We start from the raw sequence: 26,431 nt of genomic DNA on the forward strand, positions 1-26,431 counted from the left end.
GCCACCTTTACGAAGCTTTTATCAACCCTTTCTTTAAAGCCAGTGGTTCACAACCTTTTTTGGCTGGTGACCCGACTCTACTCCACAAAACTCTGGTGATGCCAGACATCCAAAACACTCTAATCTATTTGCTGAAATTATTTTTTTTCTACTGTGTAGAAAAGCACATTTAGGCTTTTCTGTTTGTATTATTTTGGACAAAGGAAGAAAGGCTGGAGTGACATTCTGGATGACAGACAGACAGACAGAGACTCTTCCTTGTTTTGGCATTTGGCTATGGCCAACAGTAGCCTGTGTTCAATATATTTTAATATATAATATCATTTTAAGGGGCTGCACGAATCCACACTGAAGGCCTCGCTCAGGAGTGTTCATGTTCTCCCCCTTACTTGTGTGGGTTCTCTCCAGGTACTCAGGCTTCCTCCCACAGTCCAAAGACATGCTCGTTAGGTTGATTGACTCTCAATTCCCCGTAGGTGTGAATGTGAGTGTGGCTGGTTGTCTGTCTCTAAATGTCAGTCCTGGGATTGACTGGCAGACAGTCCAGGGTGTAACCCGCCTCTCACCCAATAACAGCTGGGATTGGCCTCAGCCCCCAGCGACCCCGAACTGGAAAAGTGGTATAGATAATGGATGGATGGATATAATTTTTATTGATCAATGAATACAAATTTCAGGCTACCCCATTTAAAATCCATGTAACCGCATCTGGGGTCTGACCCCAAGGTTGAGAAAGCCTGTCTTAAGGTGTCAACACTCATCTCTTTCCACTTAAATCTATAGGTCTCATAAGGTGTCTTATTAACTGAAATTATAGTTTGCAATTTGTTATAGCAAGGCTACTTTAATATTGATGCATTTAAATTATCTACAGGAGCAGACAGAGCATCATTCACTTTCTTATTTAGTCTTGTACATATTAATCTTTGCTTATTTTGTGTTTATTGTTGATATTCAATGTTATACCTTTGTACAAAGAGAGCACGGTTCACAGAACCTTGTGTATGCAAGCATACCCGGCCAATAAAGCTGATTCTGATTCTAAATATCCGGCTGTAAATGCATTCAGTACAACGCGTGTTACTGGAGGATTCCTCTAGAGGGAGCACCACATGAATCAGATGTTAACCCCGGAGTAGAAATGATGTGTTGCCAGCTATTTTGGCACGCATGTTTGTTGCTATGCAACTACAAGGACACATCATAATGCATGTAGTTGCTGACTCGAGCTGTTAACTTTTCTTCAAAACTTTACGCCATTGTTGTAGCTGTTCTCAGGTGTCTCCAATGTTGCCATTTCCGGACTCATCCCCATACAACTGTACACTGCTCCTAACGGATATATGCATATTGTATCTCACTGAGTGTTCATTTATGAGAACGTGCACAACCAACATCCCAAACCACCGCAGGATCTGATGTCATGCGTTCGCATAGTTACTGTAAAAGCAAGTACCCCATAGTTACTGAAGTGGTATATGAGGCTTCATAACTGGGGTTTTTAAAAACCTTAAAGTAGTAGTTTAAGGTCTAACAGTCAAACTAACAGGGGCCATAGTTACTGAACCATTGGTTGGATACTGACAAACCCTGATGGGGGGGGGGGGGGGGGTTACAGAAGCAGTTGTCCTGCTTATTTATGAGTTTTTTGGTATAAAATTGGCACCAGAGTCTCCAGCCAGTTGGGTCTGACACTAATGATGCCAGATAAGAGTTCAAAACAGTCGGTAAGGGCCTGGCTGCTGCCCCGGAACCTGCTGTGCGGATTAATTTCAACACTCATCAAAGAGGACATGAGATATTTTCTGTTAATAAAAAGATACCAATTCCTCTCAACCCCCTTTTCGACTGGCCTTCTGATGGCATAATTACCATGGTGATAGATACAATAATCACAAATGATGGCAGGACATTTAAGTGCTTTAATTCATTATAATTATGCTGAAAGTAGATCTGGTAATAACAGATCGTTAATGTGCATTAAGAATGGTCTCTATTGGCCCCCTTAATCACGGATATTACTCTTAAGCCTGGCTCACACTGGAGGAGTTTTAAAATCCTTCCCGATTTTGAATTCCGGTATAGAATCACACACAGAAAGAGAATCATAACAGAGAATCTTCTCTATTATCTCAAGCATGCACACACTACAATATATGAAAATCATGACACATCACATGCTACAGGATTATACTAAGATTATATTTCCCGGCGGAGGAACGCACCACCTCACGTCACCTCATGTAAACAATGGAGGCAGATACATTTGTGATCATAATGGTTTGAGAGGACAACATGGGTTGTCTGTTCTTCAGTGACAGCTGGAGGTAAGACTGTACCTGTCAGATGCATTACAGCTCAGCTCACCTGATGCCACTCCTGTCCACTTATTACTGACCTTCCTCGTCTGTCGCCGTTTTTGTAGTTGCATTTGACTTCCGCCAGGCACTTTATTGATGGTGAGATTTTAACTTCTAAATAACAAACATGTTTGAAATAAATCCAGGTGTCCCACATGATCTCTGAAAAGACCAGGGACGTTAAGGTTGGATCTTTATATGACTCACACTACAAGAAAATCTGGGCATATAATCGTTTCCGAGTCAGGAAAGACCCCATGATTGTTGGGAAGGAGGAAAATGGGCCTGAATATCCTGCAGTCTAAGCCAGGCTTAAGTTATATGAACACATGATTTATTCTTACTATCTTTCTACTTTCTCTCTAAATCTTTTTTTTTCTTTAGAATATGAAGGGATTTTCTTCATTTTTGCTATTTTTTTTGTTTCTTGTTGCATCATTATGGCTTTAATCCTCCTTAAAGACAGTCAAGTGAAATGATTTGTGTTCATGTTTCCATTGTTCATTCATCCCATCCTTCTCTGGTCAGATATGCGTCACCTTACAGATGCGTCATCATCACTCTGGTGTATAAAGTATGTTAGTCAGTGGTGTGAAGTCCAGCAAACATGAACAGTCAGGTAACTGGAGAGGTTATAAACAAGCAGTGAATAACTTGATCCAACATGTGACATTTTGAAACGGTACTTTTTGCAGCTTTGCTCTCTCATTGTCTTGCTGTGTAATGTGAGATTGTTACACATTTATACATGCTTCAGGTGTACTTTTGGCCTCATTTACAGGTGACAGAAAATTGTTTTTGCATGTCGTCACTTTGTCTCTGAATCAAGTAGGTTTTGTTGAAGAGTTGAAAAAGTAACGTAACGCAAGTCTTTAAATCTTGTAGTTGACTTCTCATGTTAATCTACTTCATGCTACTGTAGGCTACTTACATCCTTTGGTATCAAGTAACAATAGGCTGTCATGATGCTTTTGATGTCTTGTGTGAAGCACTTTGAATTGCCTTGTTGTTGAAATGTGCTATATAAATAGAATTGCCTTGCCTTGTCATTTAGCATGGAGCAGCTGTGGCTCAGTGATAGAGTCGGTCGTCTCTCAATCTGAAGGTTGGGGGTTTATCCCTAGCTCCTGAAGCAACATGTCCAATGTGTCCTTGGCCAAGACAACCCAAGTTGCTCCTGCTGCTACAAATGGGATTAGTTAAACCTGATGGAAACTTTTTATTCCTATATTCAGAAAGGGCGTTAGCATTAACTTATCAACAGGAGGAACCAGGGTCACAACTTGAATAATACCATTTTTGTATTTCACAATGTCTTCTGTGGGAACTGAAGTCCATTCAATCTAAGGCATCATTTAAATGTCCACAGACCATCTCTTTATGTGAACGATAGAGAAAAGTGAATAAGCTAGTGGTACAGAAAGAGAGACAGACTTCAAACAATGCAGACAGAAAGCAAAGATAAGGAATGAAAGAATGGAAACTGAGAGAGAAACAGAGACATAGAATGAGAGCAGGGGAGAGAGAGAGGCTGAGAAGAATTCAATGGTATTTTGTGCATGCTGTTAACAGGATTAAAGCAAATGAGTGCATGGTGTATTACAAGGCTTTTACAGCCTGAAGTAAAACACACACACACACACACACACACACACACACACACACACACACACACACACACACACACACACACACACACACACACACACACACACACACCAATTCAAATAAACTGACTAGAATGTATCAAACATATACACATGTTGATTTATACTCACAAGTGTTTGTGCCAGTATACACATGCATTAACACACGAGGAAGTCTTTCTCACACACAGACACACAGTGTCATTAATATTCTTTCAGCACTTGGCGAAGGAGTAACATGAATATGTTTTTTTACACAGAGTAAAGAGACTGAGTAGAGGAAGGGATTCAAAGACATAGCAGAAGATGGATGAAGAGAAGAGAGGGGTAAAGGAGGGGAATACAGATAGTGTGAACAAAGGAGATTTTCAAAATCAGTTCAGAAACTGACTTCCATCTTTGTCTCCAACTCCATGCATGTCCTCTTTTTTCTCTCTGCTAGCTTCTGATGAGGTCATCTCTGTCAGAGAAAGAAGTTTAGTTTAACAATATGAAAATAAAGTTTCAGCTTGCAAAAAAATCTTTAAAAACTGCTTTGCATCCCTTGCAAATGCAATTGAGGAAATCCCAGATATCCACATTCACACATGGGTCGTGTGTGAATGAAAGGTTTTCTGAGATGTTTTCTGATATGTCAAAGGCTATAGACGGTAAGTCATGCTCATATAAGATTTAAAAGTCAAGTAAATTCCTATATTTTAGTTAAATCATGTATTTAGGTCAAAGTTAAAAATAAGTTAATAACATTTATACAGTACAGTGAACTTATTAACATATTTGAGTTTACAAAGTTAATATTGATATATTCACATGTTTTAATATTTTCAGTAGCACCTAGTAACTGTGACCACATTGCACTGAATCTACCTCTGTGGTTGTCATAATGCTTGCCATGAGTTTAATCATCCTAGCCTCTGATTGGCTAGCGGTGGGACATGTGATGAGCAACAAGGAAGTGTTTTTGTTGTTGTGTAGCGGAATCATTGTGGCTGACAGTAAAGTGCTGCTGAGAAAGTGAACCGTCTCCATCCATTAACCACACATCGGACCCGCACTTTTTGGTGTATCTCCATCCACAGTATCACTTTGCTTCCTAGAAGCAGTCTTTACAGCCTTTGTTACCCTCCTTGCCAGAAGCCTTATATTATTTAAGTGGAAATCCTCAACGCCACCCTCCCACGCATTATGGGTAAAAGAATGCCTTCATATGGCCATACGAGAAAGAATCAGATGTACTATGAATAGCTCCCTAAGAAGATTTTGCAAGGTGTGGGTCCGTTTCTTATGTTTGTACAAGAGCTAAACCTCTGAGAAATCCCTGAGTAGACGTTGATATTGTCTGAATTCAGATGTGAGTGTATTTGTGTGTGTTGTTGCGTATGTTTTATTCTGATTGACTTATTGTCTCGTTTATCTCGTTTGTTTACTACTTATATTTTACCTGTATCGTTGTTGGATGGATCATTTTGATGCCTTATTTTTGTTTCTTCAACTCAGAAAATGTTAAAAGAAAATAATGGGGGGTCTACTGAAACAGAGCAGCACAATGGAAAAAAAAAAACAAAGCGCATAGGACACTAATCCATGTAAAAACAGCGACAGACTGGAGAGGATAGTAAGGGAAAATATAAGTAATGCACAGCAAACAAGAGTGTGCAGGGGAAAGAGAAGCCCTCGCCTTCAACTTCAGAGTAAGGTGCGAGTGTGGGGTTGGATTTCCAAAGTGTACACGTTACAATACTCTACCATTTTGACAAAACCTCGGGATGAGTTACTGCACAGTATTTGGCTCAAATTTATCGAATATATGCATTTTCCCTTAAGACCTAGATGATTTTCATACACATGCAAATATCATTGGAAGAATGGAGTCTTCAATGGACTAAATCCTGGCAGCAAATAAAAAGATGCTAAAATTTCGGATGTATATTCTACTTGTTTTGCACAAGTGAAAATCCAGGAGATTTTCAGCAGTGCAACCTCTGTGCAAGAGTTACATCAGAAATTCAGGATTTCAAACCAGCAGTCTTCAGCGTCTTAAAGTCTCTCTTGCACACTAAAAGACACCCTGGCTGTGGCTTAGTTGGCAGAGTCGGCCGCCTCTCAACCCCGAAGGTCAGGGGTTCAATCCCCAGCTCCTCATACCTTTAGTATCAGTCATACCTTTAATGAAACTATCAAGAGGATCAATAAGAACAGATCTTTGTTTCATCATTCATCTTCACTGTCTTGGACACATCAGTCAGAAATCACACTGATCTCATCGCCATGTTTACCATGCACACTCTCGCTTTTCAAACAAATTATTTGCATTTCAGTTTTGGTCTGAGACTTTTTGAAAGCAAAAGTGCAAATTTCTGAATCCTTTAATTATGTCAGTTAAACCTCACTCAAATTGTTATCTAAATATATAAACATGACTAACAGTTTGTGTGCATGTCTGTTGACAGGTGTCTGACAAACCCAAAGCCAGAGGCACTGCCCAAAGGTAAGACATTACCCAGCTTAATCACTGGGGATTCTTTTCTCTATTTTGTACTCCACAAGGGCTCAAAGATCATATCATTCTGTATTTACCTACTTTTAGATTTTTTTTTGTACCTGTGTATACAAAGTGTAGCATGGAGGGCAACTTCTATTGCGTGCTGGCGTGTGGAGCGTATAAGGTGAAGCATTGTAAGAAAGGTGATTATCCTGACGACAGAAATACTTTGACACTTTGGAACTGCGCTTTCACACTATGCACTCCGTACAGTGGCCAATCACGCTTCACCTCTAAAGTCCAGTTTGTTTGAATAGTGTGAGTGAGCTGACTCTTCCTTGTAACAAAGTCGGTAAAGTAGCTGTCATGTCGTCTGTGTTGTTCTCTGATGTGCAGACACGGACTCGATCGTGTGTCTCTTTTTATTTTTTTTATCTTTTATTTTTGATTCCGTCTGTCTTGTAAAATAAGAACCCTTCATGATCATGTAAGGCCATGCCTGTGTTGTCTAACGACGTTATATACAAGAAGGTGACCCTACTCTGACCCGTTTATCCTGGAGCAGTGTGAGTGCAGGCCAGAGGGGGAATGGGGAGGGGGGACAATCATGCTTAAGCACGGTTCTGGAGAACTTTCCCTAATGTGAGTGCGCCCTTAGACTGGTTTATCAGAAGAAAAAAATAGTCTACAGAGGGCAGTAACCTCCATTAGATGATGCAGTGACGCCAGGAAACATTTCTACAGTCAATAATTTTGCCCTATCTAAAGGCTGTAAAGTGCACAGTCTATAGCGCATGGTCCAGGGTCAATCAAGGCCTGTCTAACTCACTTTTTGATAGTTTAAAGGCTCGCAATATTGTTGCTATGTGAGGCGCAGGAGTTGAATCAAGTCTCTTGAATACACATAGGTGTATTTTTGGCACAACATCAATTAAACTAATCAAAGTGTCATCTTTCATTCCCTTTGAAAGCCAAGCGTGCCTGAGGGCAGGTGTGTTGCTATTAAAGCTGCACATTTTGAGCCCTTTTTCATCGAAAGAATTAGATGTAGACAAGCACACCGTCATAAACACACACAGGACATGTCACTGAAAGATGCTGGTGCTCATATTGGATTTACATCCACTCAAGTAACCCGCAGCATCAGATATTATTTATTTATAATTAAAATATCTGGACACACAAACAGTATCTGGTATAGTCTTATAGTGATTTGGGTTGTATGTTTACTGCTGTTAAAATTAGTAAGTTATTTTTATAGACTGGAAAAACCATGTTTTTAGTCTGAACTGTGAGCATAATGGACATGGGACAGTCTATGTTACTATATGTGGGCATGTTCAGCAGCTGTGGCTCAGTGGTAGAGTCGGTAGTCTCTCAACTGGAAGGTCAGGAGTTCGTCCCAGTTCCTGCAGCTACATGTCTAAGGCTTCCTTGGGTAAGACACTTAACACCAAGTTGTTCCTGCTGCTGTGTCAGCGGCGCATGAATGGGATTAGTCATACTGATGGACATAACAGCCTCTGCCATCAGTGTGTGAATGGGTGTGAATTGGTAGGTTTAACCTGCGGTGTACACATTAATACACCACAGAGGAAGCAGCGGGTGTGTCTTGGGGAAGCACACATTGGACTTGTGGCTGCAGCGGGCTGGGGATCGAACCCCTGACTTTATGGTTAAGAGACGACTGACTTTATCAAATGAGTCACAGCCACATCAAGATGACCAGTCACTCCTTATCTCTAGAAGCACTGGAAGCAGTACATCACCACCATTACAAAAGGTTTTATCGGATCAGATGACCCTGCACAAACGTCAAATGTTCTAGGCCATAATGAACAGTGTGCAGTCGAATCAAAAGGACTTATACATGTGAAAGTATTGCTGCAGAATACTGAGAAAAATTCCATGTTGATTCATAAAGGAAAACTACAAAACCGCTCTTACCAAAGGGGTATATAGTAACTGAAAGAACTTAGCCAGTCATTTAAAGAAACATGAGTGTTCAAAGACACACATTACCACTATAAGGGGTTGGTATGAACTCCAGAGATTTGTTACCGGTCTGAGCCTGTCCCTTTAAGTAGGTGGCTGATGGGAAATGTACAGTAGGCAATAACAAGTTAAGTGAGTCTCCCGCAACGGTACGAGTGTGTGTGCAGGTACAGGTGTCTGTGAATAAAGTGACCCGGTACATCGTCTCTCCTTATGCTTTGTGGGCCCAATAAACGGACTGCTTGTTACCGGCCCTAAACGAGCCAGGCAGTTGTCCTGTACTACGGTTAAAGAGGACGAAGCTGAAAAAGGTAACAGATGGCTTTAAGCTAAAAGAGCCATTGACCAGGTCAACCAAGATTTGATGCACATTGAGTTGCAGCAAAGGGCGATTGCCACAATATGACACCCAGTTGAAAGGAACCAGGCTTTTAGAAGATGTACAAATTTCTTTGATGACCCACATTCCTATCACAGGTGGAACTGCAGGAAGAATTTGATCAAGTTTTTAATGAACCTTCAGAAGGATTCAAAACAAAGAAACAAGCGGGGCATTACCTCGGCAGCCACATTCAAACAAATCATGGCACTAAATGGAGACAAAATGCTTGAAGAGAATCAGAAAGATGAAAATTACAAAGCACATTCCATCATAAAAGAGTGTGTGCTCCGGACATCAGCCACACTGAACTGCATCCTACAGTCTTGAGAGTAACTGTAAACCTTGTGCGATCAGTTGGTGGATCTAATGACGGAACATTTTGGAGGATTTGTTAAAGTTCATGACACAATGGAAAAGGTTTTTGTGACCCACATCTGGGAAAGTTGGATAAGTTCAACATGAGCATTTCAGACTGCCGTATGATGAAGGTCGCAACATGATGGGACATAGAGTGGGTTCAAGCAAGAACATTGCAACTGAATGAGAAGGCACGGTGTGTCCCATGCAGCAGTCTTACCTGTACTTTTACTCTTTTGAAGCAGATGCAGCCAAATCTGAAGTCATCTCATTTTCCTTTTTTCAGGGTTTGCTGTAGGTTGTACAATCTTTTTAACTCCTCTGTGCAATGCTAGGTAGTTAACAGGAACATGTTAAGCAGTTCAAAGTTAAATGTCTGTCAGTGACCAGATGGGAGGCCAAGATTGATGGTGCGTAGTGGTACCACCTGCCAGAGATCAAGCAGTGGCTGCTCTCCAATCCCTCTCAGTGCAGAAGACGGACTCTGAGACAATGTCCATAGCAACCAGCATAAAGGTTGAACTTGTGTCATGGAATTTTGTCTTGTGCACTGTAACCTGAACAACAATATTTTATCAGATTTACCATGTCTGCATGATTCTGCAGAGCCCCTGTGTTTCCATCGAAACACTTGAAAGAGAAACAAACACAGTCAGAAAATATCTGGAAAATTGAAAATATTGACTTATTGCCTCTCAAACTGATGCTAGAAAGATATCAGAAAACCTAGACATTGACAGGACATGTTCAGAGAAAAGACAACAGAAAACAACCCGGCTGTATGGGGAGAGAAGAGAAGAAACTCGATACACTCCACAAGAGCATTTTAAGTTTTTTTTATCCCCCTCGTGGACACAGCCCTTAGCAGCTTGAATTACACATTTTCTAAACTGGAATGAATGTTCATCACCTAAATCGTTATCTGTTCTGTAAAGAAGATGTGTCAAATAATAAATTTGCAGTGTGAGAAACTGGAGAAAACACTACAGGGCATGGATTCAGAGGATTTGGTTCTGGAGGTCAGAGCCGCTCCTTGCCTTTCCTGATCATGAATCTACCCCAAGAGAGATGCTTGATTACATTTACAAGGAAAAGCTTCTGGACCTCAATAGAAAACGTCAGCATTGCCCTTCGTCTGCTATTAACTCTTCAAGTCACTGTTGCCTTTGAAGAGATCTTTTGATGTGAGGATTCACTGGAGGCAACATTTCCGCTGTAGTGAGTGAGCAGCGTTTGTAGAATGAATGGTGAAAGGGCGTTGATTAGCACTATTCACAACATTTAGTTCCTCCTATATAAACAATATACTACTGTGAACATTGGCTATTTTCATTTGAGCAAATATTTTGAAGGTATTTTAGTTGTTTGAGTTTGTATTTGCCGGCTGTGGCTCAGTTGGTAGATTCGGTTGTTTCTCAACCGGAAGATCAGGGGTTTGATCTCCAGCTCCTACAGCTACATGTCCGATGTGTCCTTGGGCAAGACACTTAACCCCAAGTTACTCTCGCTGCTTCGTCGTCGGCGTATGAATGTGCATGAATGGGATTAGTTTCTTCTGACTCTAAACACCACTGCGGGGACGATCACCTGTTCATATGTAATTGATAAAAAGGCTTCACTCAAAACTTGTTGGTAAAATCCGATACATTTGTGGTCACAGAAACAAGCATTTCATTTAAGCAAACAGGTTGAGTCTTTAAAATCTTATGTATGTGACATGACATTAAGTTCTTCTGCAGCTCCAAAAATTATTATTTAGTCTTCAGTAAGTCGTAACATAGTGCAGAATATGCTCTATGAAAACTTTCCTTGTATTGTTCAGTTCAGGAGGTGTTGAATTCTATTTCGTTTTTCCACAGATCCATTCTGTGTGGGCTATACACATCATGTCTCATTAATGTCTTCATGTAACATCTTGGTGGAACATGTCACCTAATTAATCTGCAGGAAAAATGTTGTTTAAAACATCAATGAATATTGGAATTAATGTGAACAACTAGTGTTGGCACAGAGACCAACTGTGTAAAGCCTGGACCAGTCTTAGAGTATGTAAGATTATCTTTTGACTAAGGTTGCTCGTTGTGTTCACAGTCTGAAGGCATTAATATGCAAGTCTGAAGTGTGAATCTGTGTATGAAAGAGAGATAGACAGAGACAGACAGAGAGAGAGTGTGTGCTGTGTGTGCCCCAGGCCATGTGTTACCCTGCTATCGCTAATGAGTCCATTCACTCTGCAGCCCAACACACACACACACACACACACACACACACACACACACACACACACACACACACACACACACACACACACACACACACACACACACACACACACACACACACACACACACACACACACACACACACACACACACACTAGAAACCCAGCACATGTCTGTAAGGGATGCTGGGACTTCAGATCCTGCGAGCAATCCAGTGGCTATATCCTCAGTGGAGTGCAACACACACACAGACAACACACACATTCACAACCCCTGCCAAAGTGTATATTGAAAATGCTATTTTTATGCTTCTGCTCGGTAATATTAAAAATCTTTGTGTTATCTTCTTCCCTGTATGATTTATTTTGTAATATATATTTTATGTGAATCTATTACAATATTCACAACTATGGAGAAAGTTGCCTGGAGTTATGTTGATTCAATGTATTTTAATTAGGGCTGTAAGCTTTAACGCATAAATCGACCAAGGTCCAAAATGATCCGTTGTGATTGACACTCGCTATGCATTAGACAGTTCTTGAGAAAACAGAGAGAACTCCCATAATTCCCTACCAGCCTCAACGTCATATTTTGTAATTGTTTTGATTCAGAGCCCCCTGGTGGAGGAACCTACATACTGTGCCTTTAACTTCATTTTTAAATTGATCAAATATTTCTGGTACACTCTTGGGAAAATGCTGTATTTGTATTCCTGTAACTACACTTACAAGTATTGGGGAAAATGTCACGAAAGCCATCACTCCCAACTACAGTGTGAGGTTGTAAACTTTTTTGAGTTGTAGCCCGACAAAAGTGTTCGATAATCAGGTCTGCTTGGGCTGATGCTCGCCTCATAGCCAAGCGGCAGCCTCTGGTGTTGAAAAATCTATCAATCAATCAATCAATCAATCATTATTTGTATAGTGCAAATTCATAACAATCTCGAAACTTATTACAAAAGAGCATATGCGATAATATGCAGGTAGGATTTCTCCTTTGTATTCCTCACGCTCCTGTTGTCCACACTTCCTTGCCGTTGAGGTGGAGGTCTGAGCAGGCCGTGCATGAATGAGGACGGCGGTGGTTGTGGGGACGACACAGTCCGATGGTGGTGAAGCTAATGTGGAAGTAAAAAATCTTGCAGTTCTTCGAGTGTCCACTTGAGGCTGGCTCTATAAGTCATTACCTGATGCCCGGCTCATGCCTGTGGTTCATAATACCAGACAGACTGTAGGCAAACACTGATCACAACAAAATAAGATGACACTAGCTCAGCTACACAGCTGCTTGGGATGGAGCAAACAATTTAGACTTTAATAAGTTTGTTTGTGTATTTACATTAATGTGATGTCCAGGGCATAGTTTTGCCATTCAGTGTGGTATTTAGGACTCATATTGGTTTTTTTTATGTACAATAGTTTTAAGTAAAATACAATCATTTTAAAGCTGCTGTATGATAGTGTTGTATTTTCCATCTGGCAACACTGGTCGGAGTCTTCTCAGAAATGTTCTAAAAAACAACTTTCTTCAGAAGGAATTTACAGTACTACATGTACAAGCAACAGTAATGTTACCTATTTAACGTAGCATGAAGCAAAACTCAGTAAGTAACAAATTAAATGAAATTAAATTCTAACAAAATAAATGAGTTTGTTCCTGAAACACAAAGTGCTCAATGTTCTTGCTTTAAGTCACTTGAGGCCTCTTTTATACTCGGACACATGTTTGAAGTGTTCTTTCAATTGAGTTTGCACAGGTTCAACATGAGTGAGACTATTGGGTAATCAGGGTGTTGCATTTTGAAGGCTTTCTCTGTGAACAAGGTGCACTAAATGATGCAGTTTGTGTACAGAGATTTGCAAAACTGTGTTTAGAATTAAATTTGAGTGGGACCGATGGAGTTGTGCTTAGACTTTATCAGTTGGAGGCATGAGCTTTGAGGTTTAAAAAATTGTGTGCATAGTTTAACTTTTTGAGTTCATAAAATGGGGGAAAACTGAAATCAGAGAGAGTAGTAGTTAACTGCGCTGTCTGCTTGAGGGTGTGTATGTAGATTTGAAGCAATATAGAGACAATTAGAAGAAGCAGGAACATTTAGCACTTCCTCCTATCAGTCTAAGTAGTACCATTGAGATATGTTATTTAAAGTTGTAAACTACATGTGACATTTTCTAATTATTAACAGGATTCTGAAAAAGGCTGTCAAGTCAGTGAGCTGTGCACCAACTCTAATTAAGCTGTTGAACTTTTTCAATGTCTGTCCAGTTTCTAGATGCCATATTTAGTTGAAGTTCTAAACGGCATGAATGAACAAGGTTTCCAATGCCTGCATGTTGCTCTGTCAGGTCTCTCTGACTGCCTGGTCTCACTCAACCTGTAGTCGACCTGTCACCTTTGTCCATTCATTTACAACCTAATATTTACAGTCTATGTTTACAACTCATTGTTATAATTCACTGCACCTAGTGTTTGAAATAATAATGTGAGCTATTTAAATACTGCAAAATGCCAACAATACATACAGGTATAGTGTGATCTTTTAGGAGAATCCCTCCATATTTTGACTTACATGAATTAATGGCTGGATGGCTGGTTCAGAATCTGAATTTAAAAAAGTGTAAAAATGTTGTTGTTTTTAATCCTTGTCCAGTCACTTGTATTAAAATTCTGGAGAATCATATACTGGGACCTATAGATATTATGTTCAGTTATGTAGGCTGCTACTACACTTGCCAGCAGGTGGCAGAGCAAGCTGTACTTTTACACATGACTGCTAGACATATACAAGAAGCTCCAGTAATTAGTTGGAGCCTGTATTTATTCAGTTCTGTTGAAGTGTGCGCATGGTGACAGCTTGAATGTTGTGACAGCTCCGTGTGGAGCAATGAAGTGCTGTTTTCTACACCACAAATGAGGTTGCAGTCTGAATGGTGTAACAAGAACAAAATTTCTTGTTCTTGTTTGACACTCATCTCCTTTCAGCTTGTTCTGTTGGCACATACTGTAGGTGCCAGATCAAAGGGCTTCTGAGCTCTCTACTGAAAATCCCATTGTAAAGAAATGACTCTTAAACTTTGCGGGATGCAAACATTTTACATGTTCGTTGTAATAATTCAGAAGAAATATGAAATAACGTGCTGCAGGCTTATTGGCGCTCATTCTACTGTGCACAGCCTTGTTCGTAAGGCTCATACAAACCCAGGAATCCTATCTCTTTAACCAGGTCTAGCTCTGATGACAAGGGAAAAGGGCATACTTGTTAAAATGCAGTCACTCTGAGTTCAAGTTTTTTCTCCACTTCTTTTACTGCCAAATTAGGGTAGAACTGATAATGATGCTAGACTGATGTGAACTCTGGGGTGAATTCACAGACTGTACTGCCGTCGCTGATGTATGTCAATATGAATTGTGTTTCTTTGCCACATTTTCATCTGCTCCATTACGAGGACCTCATAAATAATGAGCTGGATAGGGGAATCTATTTACCCATGAACCCCAGCTTCAACAGATGTGATAAAGTTTCATGGCATAAAAGGCTTCCTCCTAAAAACAAGTCAGCAAGGGCAGCATGTCCAGTTCAAATCACCCGCTTATCTTCTCACCCTCTCAGCTAGCTATTTGCTGTGCAGCGCGGTAAGAGCTGCAGGAACTATTTTATGTGCGCTCTGATTTAGCATCTGTAAAAGCCACACAATACTTTCTTCATGAGTCTCTTTTCAATACAGCTTTTTGTGCTGTCCCAAAGTATGAAGCTGTTAACTAATACAGGTTGAAGCTGGGGAAAAATATGACAATAAAGCATGGTTAAGATTAGGCAACTAAAACAAAAAGGGACCTCCTATCTTGAAGCTTATCTTGAACCCATTGGCCTTCAATGTCAATGAAGAGATGCTGGGTTTATACCAATTTGAGTAATATCAGTGAATAATTTAAATTTTGAAGTAAGATGGATAAAAGAATTTCAAATGGTTCTAAAAGGGACTTTCAGATAGGACGCGGCGGTCGCTGTGACGTGATGTCACCTCTGTCAGCCAATAGCAGGGAAGATCAGATCACAACAAACGTTTTTCCACTTTCCTGAGCTCTAGTTTACAGACCTACCGGGACATCAGAAATCTCTAGTTTGACAAGAAGTGCCCAACAGTTGGGACGTACCAGGTGTGTTTAAAACAGCAGCTGAAATATGTGACGTGCTTGTGAAGCAGTTATTATAGAGCTTGAGCTACTGGACGTAGTAAGCAGTAAATGAGCATTAATATATTTGATGCTAGCCAATGGGATTAAGGCTGGCTACACACTAGACAGTTTCAGTCCTGATTTTGGGCCTGAGTTTTTCTTTACTGTAATCCTGACTTATGAGGAAGCAACAGAAATGGTTATTAATAAATGGATTGCACTTATAGGGTGCTTTCCCAGTCGTCTGACCCCTCACTATAATGTGTGACTTTCACCACAACATCTGTCAGTAAACCGACTCCCCTCCTCCCTCACCCCGTCTGGTCCAACCATGTGCAGACTTTAGTAGTACTGCTCTCCTTTCTAATTCAGCCCAAAGATGATTAGGTTCTTATTTCTTTGAAGACCAAACTTCTGTTATTTCTCCTTCAATTGTACTCTTGCGACAAAACTCAGCAATTATGCCTCTACAACTCTGACACTCAAAATAATAAATCAAAATAACAAAAGATGACGTTGAGGCTGGCAGGGAATCACTGGACTTCCCTCTGCTTCTCCACCTCACCCCGTTGAAAACGGACTCTGCTTTGAAGATGGTAAAGGTAAAAAGGAACGAGTGAAACAGACCTGAGGAAAATGATATGTTTACCCACGGTGTATCCAAGTACACGTGATGTTTTTATCACAGCAACACATACAGCAGCTTATACATACAACGGCAGCTTTCAGTAGTAATTCACGCTTCCTTGTGTAGCAATCTTTGACTTAACATCCAGTGTTTCCACGGCAACGATAAACAAGTCGTGTCTGTCATGGTCATATGTCATGGCTGTTGCCACAACGAGAAACGTCCCATTTCAACTATTGGATTACAGATTTCTCTGGCTTTGATAACTGTTGGAAATATGTGAGGAAATGAAAGTACTCAACAACAAAAATATTTATGACAAAGGTTTAGTCCATTTTGAATTATTTTAGATATGTGGATGTAAACATTATATAAAATTCTATATTGTACGAGCAGGAAACCTTCTCACTCTCATTCACTCTCATATTCAAGGCTGCTATGCAAAGTACCAGGCAGCCCATCAGTACGGATGTTAAAAGACTTATTTCTACATCAATGGCTTTTTTTTTTTATTTGGCTTTAGGAGCAATTTAGGGTTCAGGACCTTTCCCAAGAGCACAGGGACATGTGGACTGTGAGACCGAGGATCTAACTGCCAATATATACATTAGGCGATGATCGGCTTTAACTTTGATACACAGCTTCTCCAAATGAATACCATCCCCAACTAACTAAACAAAATCAAGAACTCAGACTGACAGGAATCAAGATCTTTCCTTTTCTCTACAGTTATGAGCATGGTTCACCAAAAGTAGTTTAATTTGAGCTTCCTCATTTTAGTCCCAAACAGTTGCTAAACTGTTTTGAAATGTTTACAGACTCAACTGTTATTGATGCTTAGAGGACGTTCTTCTAAGGAGAAACTGAACCAACACAGGGATTTGAACTCCACGCTTTGCCAACCGCTTTGATGCAAATAGAATAAATAAACTGAGGTAAAATGTAAGTGATATTGAAAACAAAAGTCAGGAGAGAAAGTGACGAGTGGTGAAAGAAGAAAAACAGGATAGACACTGCATTCATACATTGTTTTGTGTGTTTGTGTGTGTGTGATTGTGTGTGTGTGTGTGTGTGTGTGTGTGTGTGTGTGTCTGTGTCTGTGTCTGTGTCTGTGTCTGTGTCTGTGTCTGTGTGTCTGTGTGTGTGTGTGTGTGTGTGTGTGTGTGTGTGTGTGTGTGTGTGTGTGTGTGTGTGTGTGTGTGTGTGTGCGCGTGCCTCGCTCACAGAACAGTTGATGGATTTGCTGCTTGACTGCTCACATAGATTGGTGCCTGCTGTGATGAAAGCCTTGAACTGAAATTACATGCGCTCTTTCTCTCTTCCCCTCTCTTCCCCTCTCTCGCTCTCTCACACACACAAACACACACACGCGCACACACACACACAGACAGAAGTACATTTAGCTACAATTTCAGTGTGTTCAAATACTTTAGTGTGTGTGTGTATTCTTAAAATGGGATGAGGGGGTATGCTGCCTCTCGGAGATCATTTAACAGAAGTGTAGAAGGATAGATGAACATGAGATTGGTCATGGTACCAAAGTGGACTACACAATAATCAGGTCAACACTGCACATGTCTGTTTGTCAGTAGTCATTTATTATATTCTGCGTCAGATTCTTGGTCGTTATTGAATCAATGACAGGTTGGCTCACTCCCTTTCTTCTTTTTAATTTTCTTCTATTGGGGGAAATTAGACAAAAAAATAACCAACAAAAGATTAACGAAGGTTCATTCTATGATAGAAATGTCTGTCTTACGTAAGATAGTGCTCATGGAGTCAGTTGCAGAAGACAGTCTTGTTTTCCCTCTCCATGTCTCTAAATGAAGTCCATGTATGAGATTAATGGGTTGTCTTCAAAAAAAAATTAAGATGTGTACAGTATATAATTTTCTGAGCAGCAATGTGCCAAGTTGAGGAATATGTGGCTGAGCATGGACAGACTTCACTAGAGAAGAATATCATTACAGATCATGACAGTACAAAAGAGACAGGCACAGTTATGTCAGTGTATTGATTTCTTATTCTGTATAAAGCAGGTAGTCAGTATTCTACACTAAATAGTGTGGATTTCTGATTGAAGTATTTTATAACCAAAGTATGCAGCAAACAGGCACTACAGGATGACACACTCTAACTGACAAGAGTTAAGTTCAGTCAATTAAAAAAAAGTTATGGATGGATGGATGGACGGGTGGATTGATAGATAGAATGGAAATGTTGAGATCACGATTCTGCACTAAATATATATATATAATATTTAAAGATATCAGTAAAAGATGCACTGCTTCATGGCCTCATTTAAAAAGTGAACTGACATGAAAATAACAATTTCAGAATCGGAATCAGAATCATCTTTATTGGCCAGGCATGCTTACACACACAAGGAATTTAACTTCAGTGGACTGTGCTCTCTTATTTACAAGTATAACATTAAATATCAACAATAAACACAATAAGCAAAGACTAATATGTACAAGACTAAATAAGAAACAGTGCAGTGGTGAGTAGTGCAAAAGATGCTGAATTAACATGATAATAAATGAGGTGAGTAGGCCTATATACAGTATATATATATATATATATATATATATATATATATATATATATATATATATATATATAGCATACTTGTTAATTTCAAAAGCTTTTAACCAGAATGTTTTGAGGTACTTTGAATTGTTTGAAACCAGTTGTAATATCATGATGAACATATTTTAGTTTTGTAATGGGAGAGACATAGTTGTAGACCGATGGTTTCATCAGGAGAATAAAGTTATAGAACTTTGTGAGTCCATTTGGCTGAAAAATATTCAGTGACAAGAGAAAATCAAATTTACTGGGTTGAATGTGTTGATTGTACAAAACTGCTTAAATGGTTGTCTGTCTTTTTTTCTTTCTGTTTTTCACGTTTCCTTCTAGTGGAGCATCAGGGAGCAGCAGTGAATCAGAGAGCACCTCAGAGTCTGACACAGACGAATCAGAGAGCAGCTCCAGTGACAGCGAGTATAATCCAGCCTCCCGTACAAACACCCCAGAGGTACGATGATGTTTGGGATGTTTTGCTTTCAGATGACAAGTGTGTTTCTATGTGGCTATGTGTGTGAATTCCACGTAAACAATAGATCTAAACTAAGGTAAAAAATGAAAGGGTCTAAAAATGTTTTAGACATAAATATGATCTTGCTTCATAAGTGAGTGAATTAAGATTTAAAGTTGTTTTTTGTACACTAATAAATGAAGTCCAACCAGTGGAAGAGCCAGATTTTTTTTGGACTGGGGTGGTCAAACTGGGCCATTGACTTCTGCAGGGGTGGCCGGAAGTGTTTAGTGTGTGTGCACGCACACTTGATGAGTGCAGCGAGAAAGGATACAAAACAAATCTATTCATATTTACGGTCAATACTTACATTTAAGTAATCAATGAATGTTACATCACTGCGTATATAGATTTTTATATTTTTAACCTTAAAAAGAGGAGCAAATTTTAGATCTTCTTTGCTTGATTCTTTAATTACTGCAAAGAAGATGTATGTTCAAAGTTACAATGCCAAAATGCAAAAGGCTGCATTTAAATTAAAATAAAACTACAGGCAGCCTGTTACAGGTAAAGTTTAGTTCCGCCTCTGACAAGGCAAATAGCCAATCACAGTTCAGAAGAGTGGCGTGGCCAGTGGGGTGGCCAATAAGATTTCTAAGGTGGCCCTAGCCACACCTTGGCGCCGCCCCTGAGCCCAACCCAATAAACGTACTTAATGTATTTTTACTGCCTTTCTGGTCTCTTTCTGCATTCTCTGGTGGTGCTCTAAAAACCATAAAAACTATTCATCACAATATTTGAAGAGTTGAACACAGTTTTCATACAATCATTCAGTCATTCCTGCAGGAGAAGGAGAGATCAATGCTGAGAAAGAGATTTTTAGACTAATTCAAATTTTGCTATCATAGTAAAACTACAAGTATAAAGTCATATTCATGAAATATTAAACAATACTGTATATCACTTTATTTGTTTCTGAACTAATACAGCCGGAGCCACCGTCCAGTAACAAGTGGCAGCTGGACAGCTGGTTGAATAAGGTCCAAGCCCAAAACAAACCCCTGGTTCCCTCACAGCAGGAACATCATGACACAGGTTTGTATGGACAGTTAGCGTTCATATTTTGTCAAAGAGCAACTATTGTATAAAAAATAAATGATTATTATTCTAGCAATGAAATTATTTAATGTAGTCCAACCGTCCACTGCCCAGGCTCCATCACCCAGGATCCAGACACTTTCTCTCCTTTGAATGAAGCACAAGAAGTGGGTGCAGCAGCCAAGACTTCCCCATGCAGTTCCAACAGCAACCCTGTCGAAGCTGCCCCAAAGGTTGAACACACAGATACAAGGTGCACCTTCTGGTAGGAGCCTTCATCTCTGTTCTAATAAATCTGTTGACTATTTGATGACTTAATGAAGCGCTGATTGAGGGATGAGGAGGGTTTACAACAAATATAGACTTTATATAAAGATGGACGTAACAACAGCAACCTAGGAGTGAAGCCAAAATAATAATATAAAACCCAGAATCTGTCTTGATAGTTAATTATGATCATGTTGACTTATGTCCGATGTTTGTGTGTTTCTCTTAGTGTTCGTTTTGAGTCGAAGTGGTTTGAACCAGATGTAACGTAATGTTTGACAGCTCTGTTGACAAATTCAGCTCCTTACAGCGTTCTTAACCAGATTAGCAGCGTAGAGGAAGAAACGTAAACAAAATGTACAATAAGGTCTTGAACTTTCCGTTAGTGTTTGCTCTAAATCGACAAAAGAAACTGTTCTGCTGTGGACTGTACCGGCCTGAGGGATCTTTGACATTTGCAGTCAGTGGCAACAACTGACAAGAGTTGATCTCATATATACTTGTTTTTTTCTTCCTTGCAGCCCTAGCAAAGAGAAGGCCAAGGCCAAGCCCAGCCAGAAGGCCTTAGGGGAGGGCCAGAGGTCAAAGGTGAAGCTGTCGTCAGGCCTGATGTCTGGGCCAGAGGTCACAACCCCAAGAAGGAACACAACAGGAAAGAAACAGCCTAGACCGACAGAGACATCAAGTAGCCTGGAGGATAATCAGAACCAGACATGGAGCAGATTAAATCAGCATAGGTAAGGAAGAAAGTACAAAAACTGATTCTGATGATGAAATGATTGTGATTTACTGATGAACAACAGAGAGATCAACCTTATCCTGCTACCATTTTCACTCCTCTATTCTGCATTCCTGCTAGCTGCACTAGTTTTGAGTTAAACCTGCTTCTCTAGTTTTCTAAGTGTAAAAACAATATTTTGGCCATTCTGTGTGCCAAGAGCAGCAGGTGCAGAGGATATGGCATCTAAGACTTTCACTGTCAGGCAATACGTGAAATATTTACCTGGCAGACTCGGTTTGGGTGTTTGGGAAGGTGTTGGGTGAAGAACATGCTGGGCCAATGATAAAATGCAAAGACTTCATTAATGTGGATATTAGGAAATAAACACCAAAAGTTAAAATGTTGTCAGAATAAGACAGTGTACACGATAAGAGCCAATGACTGACTGGGTAATACTGAAATAGTTTATTACCATGTGTAGAAAATCCTGAACAGTCTAGTAAGATAGACCGAAAGAATATTCAATTATTATTTATTCAATAAAAAACTCTTTGAGGGCAGAGGATTTGTAAATAAGTGCGCATAGGCCTGTGGCCTAGTGGTTGGTGCGCGGAGGCTGTGGTTCTCTGGGCGGGCGGGCGGTCTGGGTTCGGGTCTGACCTGTGGTTTCTTTCCTGCTTGTCATTCTCCACTCTTTCTCTCTTTCCCTGATACCCAGCTCTATCCACTGCCCTGTCTCTAGATGAAGGCATAAAGAGACAAAATATAATGATAAAAAATAAAAGTGCACTTTGGACAGGAATTGATGATTCAATCTAACTGAGTAAAAACAACGTCAGCTCAGCTTGGTGTTAGGTTGATTAAATGAAACTGACTTTGTAGCTTTTGTTCCTTTTCTTTCTTCCTAACTCACTTTGTTCCTTTTCCTTTCCATTTTCAACCTCTCCACTTCACAAAGTTTGGTAGAATACATGCTGTGTTCAATTATTTCATGCTGCCTCACAGAATATACTTCTCATTTTAATACACAGCCTCCCCCTAGGAAAGGCCTGGGACAACTTTATGTTCTTCACTAAGTCTCACACTACATTGTAGAGAGAGTGCTTCGCTCAGTGGTGCTTTTTCTCTTCTTCTTTTTTTTGTCTCTCTCTTCTGTTGTAGCCCTGCAGCTAGGGAAAAGGACATGTTGCCTCCTCCATCACTGGAACATCAGAACCCCTCAAGGACACGAAGCAAACCACCCAGTGGGAAAACAGCCCCCAGGAAAGAACCTCGAAGTGCTACAAACAACAACACAGTTACTCCACCAGCAGCACCACAGCAGACAGCGGTGCCACCACCTGCAGTCAGTGTTAAATTTGTTTTTGGGTGGTTGTGCGTGTGTGTGTTTAGTTTTGGAGGACGTGAGTTTGTGCATTCTTTCTACTGACTAGTGATGGCCTTAATGATGACACCTTTAAGTCCACCCAACGAGTCCTTCCCGGGCAGACACTATAGAGATATATAAAATTATTTTACTTACCGGCAATAAAGAGTGACTACTCAACCTTAAATGTATGTCCTTGTAGTTTCTGAAAGGAATCTAGTTTAACGGAAGAGAACCCACAAATGAACAGGAAGAAACCCCAGCCAGCAGCTTTAAGAACCTTTAAGCTGTGAGGTGAACTTTCTAATCACTGCACCACTGTTCCACTCGGACTTTTAAATGATAAAACAACAAGTATCTGTCAAGCTGCGACATCTTTGAGTTTTCCAAAGGTCAATTCATTCACGGTACTTTCCCAACTACAACTATGCACAACTGGAGCACATGCATGAAATCAGCATTTCTATTGAATTCACATTTGAACATTTTAAAACCAAATCTGCAAATCTGTCACTGTTCCTAAATGCTGCAATTAAAAATGCGAGTGTTATAGAGCATTTTTAACAAGGTCATAAAGTTCCAGAAATAAAAACCTCATTATAACATGTCCGATATGGAAGTTACCATCTTACCTATCTGAGAGTCAATTTGTATTTCTGTCAAGGATGCAAGTAACAGTGCTATAACGGATTAAAAGATATGTCAGGAAACTAACGCTCCAATTTGAGAAATGTTTCTTAAAGAACTGCGTTGTAAAACATCCGTCTCATCACTTAGTGCATCAAAGTTTTCTTGAGTTTAACTTTCATTTTTGCCTCCCAAACAGGAAAAGAGGAAACACAGAAGTACAAGCAACAGAATCGTTCCCAAGTCTCGAGAATTCATCGAAACAGATTCCTCCTCCTCCTCTTCTGAATGCCAGTCAGATTCAGAGAAAGCCATCAAAATATTCCCTCTGCCGCCTCAGACGACACACTCTGTGATAAACACACAGACTCTGTCCAATGCACACGTGCACACTCCCCCTCTCCCAAGCCTTTCCTCTGGTGGCACTTCAGGCACTATAGGAACATTTGGAGGAAAGGGACTTCCAATCATAGATGGTAGCATTGAGACCAATAACAGTAGCGGCAGTAGTAAAAGTAGCATGAGCAGTGGTAGTAAAGGCAGTAGTGGTAGTAGCAGTAGTTCCCTAAGCATTATCAATGTAAGTGGTTCATTTGGTATTTCGGTCCCTGATCCAGGAGGGTCAGGGGGACAGTGCAAAAACCTGATGCCCATGTCACCACCCTCCGACATGGGACACAAGGTGCCTCTCTCCCCCTTAAGGGAATACAAAGAGATAAAATGTTTATGGGTGAAAATTGACCTGTGTTTACTCAGCAGGGTGCCTAGCAAGGGTCTGGGGGAAAGATCCAGAGCGGGAGAATGGGACAGAAGTGAGAGGACAGATACAGAGAGGCTGAAGGACAGGGAGAGGACCGGGTTGGCAGAGAAGGACAGACAAAAGCAGGAAGGGAAACTATGGCCTGTACTGAGTGAGAGGCATAAGTTAACTAAAGTGGAAAAGGAAGAAGACACAGATATATTAATGCCTGAGAGGCAAGATGACAGAGGGAGATTAACAGAGAGAGAGAAGCAGACTGAAAGAGAGGACAGAGAGAGATTAAGGCTTGCGGAGAGGACAGACGGGAGGGAAGGAGACATTGTGAGCCATGGTCTGGAGGTGCTGGACAACCCCCCTGTGCACGAGCAGAGTAATCCTTGGCTGGCAAGGAGGACGGAGAGGGGAGATAAAGGAGGCAAACATAGGAGGCATGCACCTAAAAAAACAGTTTTCCTGAATGAGAAACACACCAGCAAGAGCAAGAGGAAACACAAGGTGTGACACGGTCTATTCTCCTACATGTCCAAATACTTTTCAATAAATGATTTAACACACTCCAACAGGTTGAAGTCTCTGAAACTCTCTGTCTGTCTTCAATATTCAAGTCGGACCCCAGTTACCCATCAGTCGAAGCCAATAAGAAGCTGCGATTGGACAAAGACTGCCAGCTGCTCCCACCATGCATCTCTCCAATACACAACCACAAGAACAACAACACAGAGTGAGTATTACGGCATATCTGTCACACTTTCTTTTAGAATCCCCAGAGGATTAAACAGGAGTATAGTGCACCTGTACGCCTGAATCCCTGCATTGCTGGTTTTGATGCAGCATTCACTGCAAATGAGACAATTAACAGAAGTCATAGCAGACATGTGGAGACCTTGATTGGGGCTTTCTAACCTCAATCAACTGTGAAAGTAACCTGTGGAAATAGTATTTCTTTGTTAACAATACTGTATAATGCATGTGTTTCTGAGTATCCTCAAGGAAGAGCAGTCTGTCCAAACTTACATTATGTACATACTGGATATACTCTTTTCTTTATGTAGCTGTAATGGAGGGAGTCTGCCGAATTTACTGTTGGCCTGTTTACTGTTGCTCAATGGAGAACAAACAGACACACACACACACACACACACACACACACACACACACACACACATAAACACGCATAGTGGTATCCAACTACACAAACTTACCTACTTCCACAAGCTGGGCTGACAATGTATTGTTTCCTTTTTGGATTTAAGCTCTTGTGACTCACATTGTCTGCAGCAACAGATCATGTTTTTTGTTTACCTCTGCTGGGGATCTCTAGGGGTTTAATGCAGTGCAAAAAAAGCTGCAGAACAGCCTGGGCCAAGACATTACTGATATTATACAAAACCATGGAGACAAAGACTAATGACTTACTAGAGAGTGTGTGTGTGTGTGTGTGTGTGTCTGTCTGTGTCTGTGTGTTGCTGATTAGCATCCTGCAAACGTATAGTTTATAGTTTAAAAACATACCGAGGTACACTAATAATGTTTTTGCCTTTTGTTTTTTTGCAGCCCTTTTAACAAGAAGCAGTCTCGACACCACAATGACAAGCTGCTTCCGCCGCTCCTATCCCCCCTCTCAGATGACCCACCTCACAAACAAGACGGCAGTTCCTCGCTGAGCCAAGAGGCCAGCACCACCACCTCTTCCACTTCCACTTCCTCTTCCTTACACAGACACAGGAGAGGTGAAGGCAAAGGATCGTCACATGCAAAAAATGGCAGTGTAAGTGCACAAAAATACTACTTAATACTAATACCTCCCCAATGTGAGTTTTCTTATCTGCATTTTGCCAAACACTAAGAGCCCCCCTTTGAACTTTTTAAGAACATTTTGTTGTACAGTAGCAGGAAATAGACCAGCTAAACACCAGGATGGAGATGTAAAGAGAAAAAGAGAACAGCTCAAAGTATATGTTTTTATGTTTTGGATTGTTTTTGGCTAAGGAGGAAGAATGGGTCATTCACTCATTGAGGATCTGCTGTTGATCCACACCTCTTCTAATGTGCTCGTTAAAGTGTTTGGGCTAGAGACTAAACCACATATACAGACACTTTACATAGCAGCCTTTACCATCAGTGTGTGAATGTGTAGGTGTGACCTGTGGTGTAAAAAGTGCTTTGAATAGTCAGAAGACTAGAAAAGAGCTTTACAAGCTCAAGTCCATTTACCATTTACCATGTAGTCTACTGATCTACACCTGCTGGTCTGAACGCCACATAATCACTGCTCAATAATACCATTGTAAACATCTATTCTTC

At 40.5% G+C, this 26,431-nt stretch overlaps 1 protein-coding gene across 1 annotated transcript in view; it reads left to right on the top strand.

Moving 5' to 3' along the window:
- The window catches only part of aff2 (AF4/FMR2 family, member 2), a 99,251-nt gene that overhangs the window by 58,392 nt on the left and 14,428 nt on the right, over nt 1-26,431 (top strand). Inside the window, exons 10-18 of the mRNA XM_065958606.1 lie at nt 6,457-6,494; nt 19,171-19,288; nt 20,278-20,383; nt 20,501-20,651; nt 21,175-21,390; nt 22,536-22,719; nt 23,567-24,622; nt 24,733-24,848; nt 25,682-25,895. Coding sequence (XP_065814678.1) covers nt 6,457-6,494; nt 19,171-19,288; nt 20,278-20,383; nt 20,501-20,651; nt 21,175-21,390; nt 22,536-22,719; nt 23,567-24,622; nt 24,733-24,848; nt 25,682-25,895 — 2,199 coding nt within the window. The remainder of the gene's footprint in view (nt 1-6,456; nt 6,495-19,170; nt 19,289-20,277; nt 20,384-20,500; nt 20,652-21,174; nt 21,391-22,535; nt 22,720-23,566; nt 24,623-24,732; nt 24,849-25,681; nt 25,896-26,431) is intronic.

The sequence above is a fragment of the Labrus bergylta genome, chromosome 9 (genome assembly GCF_963930695.1).
Source record: "Labrus bergylta chromosome 9, fLabBer1.1, whole genome shotgun sequence".
In the NCBI taxonomy this organism is placed as follows: domain Eukaryota; kingdom Metazoa; phylum Chordata; class Actinopteri; order Labriformes; family Labridae; genus Labrus; species Labrus bergylta.